The 11828-nt window shown below is 38.4% G+C and overlaps 1 protein-coding gene across 1 annotated transcript; it reads right to left on the bottom strand.

Annotated features, from left to right (window-relative positions):
- Window positions 1-79: 79 nt before the first annotated feature.
- Window positions 80-10950, bottom strand: nosip (nitric oxide synthase interacting protein). The gene is made up of 9 exons (XM_061750416.1): window positions 10396-10950; window positions 5639-5744; window positions 4964-5045; window positions 4610-4745; window positions 4364-4521; window positions 3349-3465; window positions 2811-2881; window positions 2603-2711; window positions 80-347 (listed from the first exon to the last, which is right to left on the bottom strand). Exons 1-9 carry the CDS (start codon window positions 10463-10465, stop codon window positions 276-278), a joined length of 921 nt encoding a protein of 306 aa, XP_061606400.1. The 5' UTR covers window positions 10466-10950; the 3' UTR covers window positions 80-275.
- Between the last annotated feature and the right edge of the window lie 878 nt (window positions 10951-11828).

Below are 11828 nucleotides of genomic sequence, written 5' to 3'. Positions count from 1 at the left end.
TGTTTGCAAGCTCGCTAGGGAAATAAGTACTGGTATTTAAGCATAACTAAGAGTAGAATAACAGACAAAAACTGACCAGTTCCTTTTCATTTGTATTTCAATTTTCTCCCAAAACATTCTTACAAAGCCACAATAAAAAAAAATAACATTGCCACAATAGTGAACATGTCCAAGGTATCATATACTATAGAAACAAATGAAATTGTCTGGCTGCCTACAGTTTACAAAAATTACATTTTTAGATACCATAATACTAATTCACAGATCATCATAATTTACACTTGCATCACTGGACGGGCTTCTTTGGCCTTAAGCTCTACACCAGCGGCTGCAAAGCCCGTTCCTCCCTGTAAAACATAAGACATCAAATCAAGATCATCTTAACTCTGGAAAACTTGAGAAAACACGTTTTTGCATCCAGAACATTGCAAGAAAAGAGACAAAGATGATCGAACCAAAGGCCTTTTGGTCACATTGTTGACAGTTGAATGAATTTCACAAAAGTAATGTTTTTCAATTGTTGCTAATTTGTGATTACCATACAATGCGAGTTACAGTGCTGTGAAAAAGTATTGGCCCCCTTCTCAAATTCTTATATTTTTGCATAGTTTCCCCACTTTAATGTTTAAGGTCATCAAACAAATGTAAATATCAGACAAATATAACTCAAGTTAACGTAAGATACTGTTTTTTAATGGTGATTTTATTTATTAAGGAACAAAGTTACCTGGCTCTGTGTGAAAAAGTAACTACGCCCCTTGTGAAATCATTAATTAATTGTGGTTAATCACAATTTTTGGTAAATTTTCACTGATCACACCCAAGCCTGATTACCTCCAGACCTGTTCAATCGACAAAATCAAGTCGGACAAAATATCTAAAAAGCTGCAAGAAAATGACATGATCCAAAGAAATTCCAGAAAAGTTGAAAAATAAAGTAGTTGACATCTATCGGTCTGGAAAGGGTTAGAAAAATAATTTCTAAAGCTTTAGGATTCCAGCGAACTATAGGAAGAGCCATTATCCTCACATGGACAAACCACGGAACAGGGGTGAACCTTCCCTGGAGTGGTTGGCTTACAAAGTTTACCCCAAGAGAACAGCAATGACTCATCCAGGAGGTCACAAAGGAACTGAGGGCAACTTCTAAAGAACAGGAGGCCTCCATTGCCTCAGTTAAGGACAGTGTTCATGACATAATAAAGAAGAGACAGGCAAAAATGGCCTCCATGGCAGAGTTCCAAGGCGAAGACCACTGAAGACCAAAAAGAACATTGAGGCTCGTCTTACTCAACATCTGAATGATTCCTAAGACTTTTGGGAGAATCCTATAAAGACTGACCAAGATGAAAGCTGAGCTTTTTGGAAGGTGTGTGTCTCGTTACATCTGGCGTAAATGTAGCACAGCATTCCAAAAAAAGAACATCATACCAACAGTCAAACATGGTGGTGGTAGTGTGATGGTCTTGGGCTGCTTTTCTCCTGCAGGACCTGGACAACTTGCTGTGACTGATGGAAATCTGCTCTTTAACAGAAAATCCTAAGAATGTTCAGCCAACAGTTTGTGACCTCAGGCTGAAGCGCACTTGGGTTCTGCAACATGATAACGATCCAAAACACACCAGCAAGTTAACTTCTGAATGGCTTTAAAAAACAAAATGAAGGTTTTGGAGCGGCCTAGTGAAAGTCCAGACTTGAGTCTGATTGAAATGCAGTGGCATGACCTTAAAAAGGCCTCCATTAAACCAGTTATTAGGTTTAGGGGGGCATTACTTTTTCACAAATGGCCAGGTAACTTTGAATAGTTTTTTTTTTTCCTTAATAAAAGAAATCACCATTTAAAAATAGCATTTTAAGTTCACATGGATTATATTTGTCTGACATTTACATTTGTTAGATGATCTTAAACAAAGTGGGGAAACTATGGAAAAATATAAGAATTTGAGAAGGAGCACAATACTTTTTCACGGCACTTTATTTTATGTCAGCCATTAAATGTTAATACCATTTTAGGTAGCATTCAACTCAAATTAACGGAGGGAAAATGTTGGTTTGATTATATTTTTTAAATTAATATATTATGATGTTTGAAAAAGTTACTTTCAAGGCACAGTCTTGAAACACTTTTATGCCTCAATGGACAACAGTACATCAACAATATTAAGATAAATAGCTAAAAAAAAAAAAAAAAAAAAAAAAAAGAAAACAGAGGGCGTTAAACCTTTTACACTTTGAAAGCTACAAAATGACAGAATGAGAACTACGTATTTTTCCCCCTTACTTGTACAGCATGTAAATGGCAGATTTTTCATTTACTTACACTAAACGTAATGTCTTTTTGTGGTACCCTGCTAACGCAAAAGTTGCTATAGGCCCCTGGGTTAGTGGGTGTAAACGGGGGTTGTACTAACCCTTGTTGTAGACCACCAATGGAACCATTACAAAGATGTTATTTTACAGAAAAATACGTTTGTCAGTAAAGATTTAAAGCTCCTAAAAGGTTATTAAATATATACAATTCAGAGTCTTTCCACGCTCGTATTTAACAATCAATATTAAAATATTAAACTAACTTATGTTTATGTTCACTGTGTACACATACCCTCTGCAGTGGTATGATGTCTTTGTCGGAAAGCTTGTCTCCACTCACAGGATCGGTCATGTCCATCTTGATGAGTCTCTCCACACACTCCTGCGTCACCACACATCCCCTGAACCCAAGACGGAGAGAGGTGTTAAAATACCTTGCCGGAGTCTTTTCCGTGAACATGCGGGCGCCCGTGGAAATACACGCTGGATGGGTGACTCACGAAGGTCGCAGGACAGCGCAGGGAACGCTGTTGCCCAGGACGTCTTTGGTTACTGCACAGACGTACCTGTCCTGAGGGAGAAGGTGGTCTTTGTTGATACAATAAATAGAGCAAATATAAGAACTACAGCTATTTATACTCATTGTAAGAAGAGGAATACAGGCAAAATGTTATGATAACAAATATGATTAAAAAAAATAATAATAATATAATAAAGGACCTCTCTACTGCTGTGAACATTTGTACTTATTCCATAGTTTTGCAGGAAAAATCTCCCCCCCCCCCCCACAAAATAGACTTAGTAGTAGTTTTAGGCTTGTTTTCTGATGACATATTTGATTTTCAGACAGAATTTGCCTCGCCCACATTTAGGTCGAAACCTGATTGAGCGTGCTGACGTCAGCAACAGACGACAAGCACATTTCCTTATTAAACTAGTACATCACTTTAACGTTTATAAAGTCTAAAACTCGTCCTGTGTCTAAATGTGTACAAGACTAAACCAATTCTGTCTCACATCGTAATGTGATAATCTGACCTGGCGGTTGATCAGGGCCACTCGGTCCAGACTCGGGTCTATCGGGGTGAAGCGAACTGTGACCAGCTCGCTCATCTTAATCGGCCGCCCCGACATCGGACACAACACAGTCTTACTCTGACAACAGATTAGGAAAGAAGAAATGAGAGGAAACTGTTAAAGACAACTGTTGCTGCACATCATTTCCACACTCATTGCTGTATTTCGGGACACACAGATGATCTTTGGATTCAGGTCAACTTGTCTTCATCAACATGCAAACACACAAAACAAACAAAAGGTCATCATGACATAAAAACTAGAAGGCAAACGGGGGAAAATGATGGCAAGTTCACATAACATGCAGGCACATAATAAATTGGCTGTAAAGTCTCATCTATCAAGTAGCAATTAAGGCGTGAAATGAAATGTTTGATTAGTAGCTATTCATAGGAAGTCAAAATGGCCCTTCACGTCTCACTTTTAAGGAAGCAAAACCATGTGATTTCTCTCTGCCACCCACAGAAGAAAGATGATGATTATAACACAACGGTTTAAATTAACTCGGATGATATAAAAGAACAGTATACTACCATGGTACGTCATAATAAATAGATAAACATACTGAAAAAGATTTCAAAGTAAAAATGTTACAAAGACACAAGCATTATTTTCAGGACTTCAAATGTTTCATTTCCAAGTGCTGTAATTCAGTGAGTGAATGAGAGATTTAACCATGTGGAATTTGATCAATATAACATTCTCTCAGCTGTGAGGCCCACATCCTAATCCCGAGGACAGTGATGTTGAACCATTTTAGTGGAAGACCCTTTTAAAGTAGAGTAGAATGTGGTATATATTGTATTATTAGGCGGCGTGGTGAGCCAAGTGGTTAGCACTTCTGCCTTACAGTCCCCTAATCTCGAACATACTGTATATAAAACGAGATGATGACATATGTAAATCTGAATGCCCATCCAGACGCTGGAAAGCAGAAAATCTCTGAAGCACATGATCATCCCAAGTAGCGACTCACTGGTTTCTTGAGAAGGGTGGGCTTCGCTTCAGGTGTCAGAGAAGGAATCCAGAAGCTGGGCAGACTCTGGCTGGAGGAGGCCACTGAACCAGTGGAGGATGGTGCTGATGATGAGGAGCTACTGTCCGTCCTGATTTTCTCACCTACTCTGTTTTGCCCTAAAGGAGAAACACAGTCGAACGAATTAATACCTTTCCCAAATAATAGAAACAAGAGTGTTGCTACTGTATCTTGACACACACGTACCCGAAGTGAAAGGGTTGATGGGTTTGGATACAATGCTGTTCTCCCTGGTTTTAAACTTCTCTACTTTCTCCCTTTCCTCTGACTTGGAGTCAAGCTGACTGTCCTTCTTCTGAGCTTGTTTGTGCTTCTCATAGGCCTGGAGGAAAATGCATCTTAGATACAAAACTTTGTTTAATCATTTACATTTTGACCGGGAAAAAAAAAAAAAAAAAAAAGGAAAAATCCATCCATTTTCAATAGTGCTTATCCCGTTGTGAGCTGTGAGGAGCTGGAAACTATCTCAGCTGACCGGGCGAAAGACAGATTCCAGCCATATAAAGTCACCCCAAAAAAATATCATCGAGAAGAACTTACCTTCATCTTCTTGGCAATGTCCGTTTTCTGATGCAGAATGCATTCCAGAATAGCCTGTTTTTCATACAAGAATCCATCTGGACTGAGAAGAAGAAAAAAAGAAAAGTGACATTTACATTCATTTTCAAACCGTCAATTTGCTAATTCAAAACTACTGTATCTGCAGCATAATTACATGTTCAGAAAGAAAAACTCTGTAGAGCCTCCAAATTTAACTGCTATGAGCGTATAATCCAGGTCTGCAGAATGACTTTTTTTTTTTTTTATATGTGCTAGTATGCGTGAGTATTCATACCCCTTGAACATTTCCACATTTTTGTCGTTACGACCACAAAGGTACATTTGTTTTATTGGGATTCAGTGTGATGGCCAAAGCCAGGTTGCATATAGAGTGTTTGAGAAGTCAATCATGAATCAGTAAAGAGTCAAGGAGGCTTCATACGTTTGCATGCTACATTTTTCAGCTTTGTATAAGTAAAGAAAATGTGAAAACCATTCATCATTTTCCTTACACTCAACAATTACCGGTATGTGCTACTTTGTGTAAATGTAATCCCAATACAATACATGTTTGGTGTTGTTATGTGACAAAATGTGAGAACGTTCACGTATGAACACTTTTGAAAGCCAACGTCTCCTCATATTGCATGTGTGTGTGTGTATTGAGAAACCTACGTGACCACGGGAGTCTGGCAAGGTTGCAGGGACAAACAGCAGCAGTCAAAGTCTTTGATGGCATCTTTACCAAGACGAATGCTCTGTGTGCCGTAACCCGATGCCGCTGAGCAGGACGAGACCACACAAACAAGTTCATATTGTTTCTTTTAATTCGATCGTATTTGCTACTGATGCATTGCCATAGAATCTACCTACTGTAAGGTATACAGTGGGTATGGAAAGTATTCAGACCCCCTTAAATTTTTCTCTCTTTGTTATATTGCCACCATTTGCTAAAATCATTTAAGTTCTTTTTTTCCCTCATTAATGAACACACAGCCCTGCATATTGACATAAAAAACTGAATTGTTGACATTTTTGCAGATTTATTAAAAAAGAAAAACTGAAATATCACACAGCCATAAGTATTCAGACCCTTTGCTCAGTATTTAACACTTTTGAGACATAAAGACATTGTGAGAAACAGTCACTGAGCAATAAAGGGTTGCTAGTTATCTGCTAATCCCAGTACAATTTTCTTTTCTCTTTTTTGACAATTGACAATTTCTAGAACTTTCTCCCATCTCCCGACTGCATCTCTGGAGCTAAGCCACAGTGATCTTTGGTTTCTTCTTTACCTCTCTCACCAAGGCTCTTCTACTCCGGTTGCTCAGTTTGGCCGGACGGCCACCTCTAGTTCAGATCGTCCCAAACGTCTTCCATTTAAGGATTATGGAGGCCACTGTGCAGCAGAAACTTTTTGTAACCTTGGCCAGATTTGTGCCTTGCCACAATTCTGTCTCTAAGCTCGTCAGGCAGTTCCTTTGACCTCATGACTCATTTGCTCTGACATGCGCTGTAAGGTCTTATATAGACAGGTGTGTGGTTTTCCTAGTCAAGTCCAATAAGTACAATCAAACACAGCTGGACTCCAATGAAGGTATAGAACCATTTTAAGGATGATCAGAAGAAATGGACAGCACCAGAGTTGAGTGTCACAGCAAAAGGTCTGAATACTTACGGCTGTGTGATATTTCCGTTTTTCTTTTTTAATAAATCTGCAAAAATTAAAAAAAAAATACGTTTTTTTTCTGTCTATATGGTGCTGTGTGTACAACCCCAATTCCAATGAAATTGTGACGGTGTTAAACATAAAAACAGAATACAATGATTTGCAAATCATGTTCAACGTATATTTAATTGAATACACTACAAACACAAGATATTTCATGTTCAAACTGATAAACTATATTGTTTTTAGCAAATAATCATTAACCCCAATTTCAATGAAGTTGGGACATTGTGTTAAACATAAATAAAAACAGAATACAATGATTTCCAAATCATGTTCGACCTATATTTAATTCAATAAACTACAAAGACAAGATATTTAATGTTCAAACTGATAAACTTTATTGTTTTTAACCATTAACTTAGAATTTTATGGCTGCAACAGGTTCCCAAAAAGCTGGGACAGGGTCATGTTTACCACTGTGTTACATGACCTTTTCTTTTAACAACATTCAATAAACGTTTGGGAACTGAGGACAGTAATTGTTGAAGATTTGTAGGTGGAATTCTTTCCCGTTCTTGCTTGATGTAAAGCTTCAGCTGTTCAACAGTCCGGGGTCTCCGTTGTTGTATTTAACGCTTTATAATGCGCCATACATTTTCAATGGGAGACAGGTCTGGACTGCAGACAGGCCAGTCTAGTACCCGCACTCCGTTACTACGAAGCCACACTGTTGTAACACATGCAGAATGTGGTTTGGGCATCCTTGTAAAAGACGTTGCTTGGATGGCAGCATATGTTTCTCCAAAACCTGTATGTACCTTTCAGCATTAATGGTGCCTTCACAGATGTGTAAGTTACCCATGCCATTGGCACTAACACAGCCCCATTCCATCACAGATGGTGGCTTTTGAACTTTGCGTCCATAACAGTCCGGCTGGTTCTTTTCCTCTTTGGCCCGGAGGACACGACGTCCACAATTTCCCAAAACAATTTGGAACACTTTTCCACTTTGCATCAGTCCATCTTCATTGAGCTCGGGCCCAAAGAAGCCGGCGGCGTTTCTCGGTGTTGTTGATAAATGGCTTGGTTTTAAGTTGCACTTACGGATGTAGCGCCGAACTGTATTTACTGACATTGGTTTTCTGAAGTGTTCCTGAGCCCATGTGGTGATATCCTTTACACATTGAGGTCGGTTTTTGATGCAGTGCCGCCTGAGGGATCGAAGGTCACGGGCATTCAATGTTGGTGTTCGGCCTTGCTGCTTACATGCAATGATTTCTCCAGATTCTCTGAACCTTTTGATGATATGATGCACCGTAGATCATGAAATCCCTAAATTCCTTGCAATTGTACGTTGAGGAACATTGTCCTTAAACTGTTGGACTATTTTCTCACGCACTAGTTCACAAAGAGGTGAACCTTGCCCCATCTGTGCTTGTGAATGACTGAGCAATTCAGGGAAGCTCCTTTTATACCCAATCATGGCACCCACCTGTTCCCAATTAGCCTGTTCACCTGTGGGATGTTCCAAACAGGTGCTTGATGAGCATTCCTCAACTTTCTCAGTCTTTTTTGCCACCTGTCCCAGCTTTTGTGGAACGTGTTGCAGCCATAAAATTCTAAATTAATGATAATTTGCTAAAAACAATAAGGTTTATCAGTTTGAACATTAAATAGCTTGTCTTTGTAGTGTATTCAATTAAATATAGGTTGAACATGATTTGCAAATCATTGTATTCTGTTTTTATTTTTGTTTAATACAACTTCCCAACTTCATTGGAGTTGGGGTTGTACATTAATGAGGAAAAAAATTAACTTACATGATTTTAGCAAATGGCTGCAATATAACAAAGAGTGATCAATTTAAGGGGGTCTGAATACTTTCCCTACCCACTGTAGTGTTTAACTACAGTATTTAATTTCACCCATCCAATTTCTTGAAGACTGAGAGCCTATCTCAGCTGACTTTAGGCAAGAGGTGGGATACACCGGGACTCGGCGCCAGTCAATCACAGGGCACAAAGACAAACACTTATTCACACTCACATTTTCACCTATTGACGAATTTGAGTCTTCAATTAACCTGACATGCAAGTTTTGTGGAATGTGGAGAAATCCACGCAAGCACGAGAAGAACATGCAAAAGCCACACAGGAGGGCCCGAGCAGAGATTCAAACACAGAGTCTCTTGATTGTGATGCAGACGTGCTAACCACATGCTCCGACGTGCTGCCAACAAATGTAGTTTCTAACAAAGTGACCTCATGTTGGAAAAATGACACCAAACCCAAACCAGTCAAAGCCAAATTTTACAATAAAATGTTTTCACAAGAATTCAACCGTGAGTGTTTCATATTATACAAGTGTTAGTACTACAGTGAATATGAAAAGAATTTAGTCTGTTTATGCTATGTGGGTTCAAAAAACAGACAGAGGAACCAAGTTTTGTTCTTTACCACATAACATGGAACAGTTCTTCTCTCAGTGTGGTACGAATACCAATGGTGTTATGCGAACTCTCTCGTGGAACGTGATGCACCACTGAACTAAATGTTCAACCTGCATAACGTTACAGTTGCTTAAACTTTTTTCTAATCCAGCACAGGATATTTGTTAAGTACAGTTCAGCTGTATTTAACTTTGAAGTATAATACAGTTGAATTTAACCCTTTCAAGCTGTTTGTTTTCAAACATTTATTTAGGTATAATTGTTTTTAACATGCAATACATTTTAATTTAATCATTATTTAAAGTTCTTTTTTTCATTTTCCTATATTCAAGTAGTGTTGTCAAGATGTAAACAATGTTACAGTGGCTTAAACTTTTTTTTTTTTTTAAATCCAGTACAGCATATTTGTTAAATAGTTGTTAAATGCTTGAAGTCTCGGCGCCCTTTGCACAATGGTCATTAACCGGACTATTGTAATATTAGTCATTCGAACTGCTCTAAGTGCTAGAGGACTCTGCATCTTTTGCACAATCGTCAAAAATAAAATAATATAATACAAACTGTACCGGCTTTAACAGACAACTAGCAACCCTTCATTGCTCAGTGACTGTTTTTCTCAATGTCTTTATGTCTCAAAAGTATTCTCTGTCAATTGACTGTCTGTTGTCGTACGAGAGCGGCTCCAATTACCAGAGACAAATTCCTTGTGTTTATTTTGGACATACTTGGCAAATAAAGATGATTATGATTCTGAAATAGAGCTCAGTTGTATCTATCTTTTTAAACTTTTTGAACTGTTTGTTTGCAAACATTTATTTAGGTAGTTTTTGTTTTTTTTTAAACATGTGCAGTATATTGTTTTTAAATAACTATTCAGGTCATTTATTATTTTCCTATATTTAAGTGCATTGTTGACTCCTACAGTGGCTAACAATATTATATATACTTTTTAGGAATAAAGCCTCTGTCTATTTTTTTTTCTTTCCATGAACACTTATGCCAACTATGCTAGTGTATTTTTAAGTTGGTCATGATGGTGTTACTTGGAAGGCTAAGTATTTTTTAGGTGGTAATTGGTATAAAAGGTTTAAGACCGACACTGACATAGTAAACAAATATTAACATAGTTCAGTCCAGGTATCAAACTGTTCGCAATACATCTGTCGTGAATTACTGGCGCTATATCCAGAATTCAAAGCTATATGTTCTGTTTTTCAGGCATATTTCAGTTGAGTCTTATTAGTTACGTGTTAAGCTGCATGCACAGAGAGGTTAACAGGTTAGCCCAATGAGTCACGACCCATTTCTTACCTGTATCCTTCTTTTTCTCGTGGTATGTGTAGACGGCTCCAGCTGTGCAGTTTTTCCCGTGGCGAGTCATAGTAGTCTGCCAAATGTGGCCAGTTTAAAAAGACAAAAAGTTGCGGAATGGTTGCAAAGAAGTATTAGTTAGCTTGTATTCAGTCGCTGCTCGTCGATAACACGAAAAGCTGTCGATCGGTAACTGAGATCTTAAGAGAAGATTGACACTGGTTGTGTTCGGATTTCTTCAATCATTCCCTCCTCCTTAATCACTATTTTGGGACTTTTATATAGTGGACAATATTCAATATATATAATATTTTCGAACACTAATCCGGCGCGCTGTTAAAGACGTCATATATGTCGCATAATTTTTACGTTAGCGAGCTTCTATCATAAACACTGAACAAATAAATTATTATTATTTAAGATTAAAGTATTCTACAAGATGAAACCAAACAAAGAACTATGAACATTTGTATGAGAGTTTGCGCTGCTCCCTTCATCCACTGCGGTCAAAACAGCCTCCACTCGTAAAGTAGCAGTCAACCTAACCGCCCCTAATTTTGTTCATACTAGGCATTACGGTAATAGGTCGGCAACTCGCGGCGAAAGCCGCCTTCAAAATGAAAGCTCTCCAATAATCCGGACGTCAATGCTCTTCAGTTAAGGAATGCAACCAGCAAAGTTAATATGAATCTTGAGATACATTAAAAATGTACTTTATTTGATATCTTAGGAAAAATAAATGGTAATGGACTGCACATATATAGCGCTTTATCTACATCATCACAGTGCCCAAAGCGCTTTACAAAGCCTCACATTCACACACACACATTCATAAACCAATGGTGCGACTGCTGCCATACAAGGTTCTACCAGGCCCACTGGGAACAAATTAGGGTTCAGTGTCTTCACTTCGACATGCAGACAGTCGTAGAAGGGATTCGAACCTGTTCTACCTACTGAGCCAAAGCCATCCCAACATAATCCCATTGGTATCGCAAGACAAGTCCAGATCTGTGTGACAGACCACCAAGGACTCCACAAAAAGAGGTTTGATGAAGATCTGATATTGTATTTCAAAATAAAAGTCTCTGAAAACTGCATATTTTGCTGTCATTACCCCTGACTGAAAAAAAATCTGTTAAAAAAAAATCTATGAGCTATTGCAACACCAGTCCAGTACTGGGGGACACTACACCACCTCATGTCTCCAAACAAAAGTGGTCCCATCCAAATCTGATGTTGCATTTCAAAATAAAAGTCCCCTGAAATTGTTATATTCCACTGTCACTACCACTGATTTAAAACATTCATTAAAAATATTCTATGAGATATCGCAACACCAGTCCAGTTCTGGGGGACGCTACACCTCCCCAGGTCTCCAACAAAAGAGGTCCCATCCAAATCTGATGTGGCATTTCAAAATAAAAGTCCCT

This window comes from Phyllopteryx taeniolatus, chromosome 16, assembly GCF_024500385.1.
Source record: "Phyllopteryx taeniolatus isolate TA_2022b chromosome 16, UOR_Ptae_1.2, whole genome shotgun sequence".
Taxonomy (NCBI): domain Eukaryota; kingdom Metazoa; phylum Chordata; class Actinopteri; order Syngnathiformes; family Syngnathidae; genus Phyllopteryx; species Phyllopteryx taeniolatus.
The sequence above is the reverse complement of the archived record's forward strand: the minus strand, read 5'-3'. Positions and strand labels throughout refer to the sequence as shown.

Excerpts from the sequence above, each read along its gene's own strand:
- nosip (XM_061750416.1), bottom strand. The coding sequence starts at position 10,465 with ATGACTCGCCACGGGAAAAACTGCACAGCTGGAGCCGTCTACACATAC. Across the intron at positions 3,466-4,363 it reads CCACCCTTCTCAAGAAACCA|AGTAAGACTGTGTTGTGTCC; the intron begins GTGAGTCGCTAC and ends ATCTGTTGTCAG. Across the intron at positions 2,882-3,348 it reads TGGCCCTGATCAACCGCCAG|GACAGGTACGTCTGTGCAGT; the intron begins GTCAGATTATCA and ends CTTCTCCCTCAG.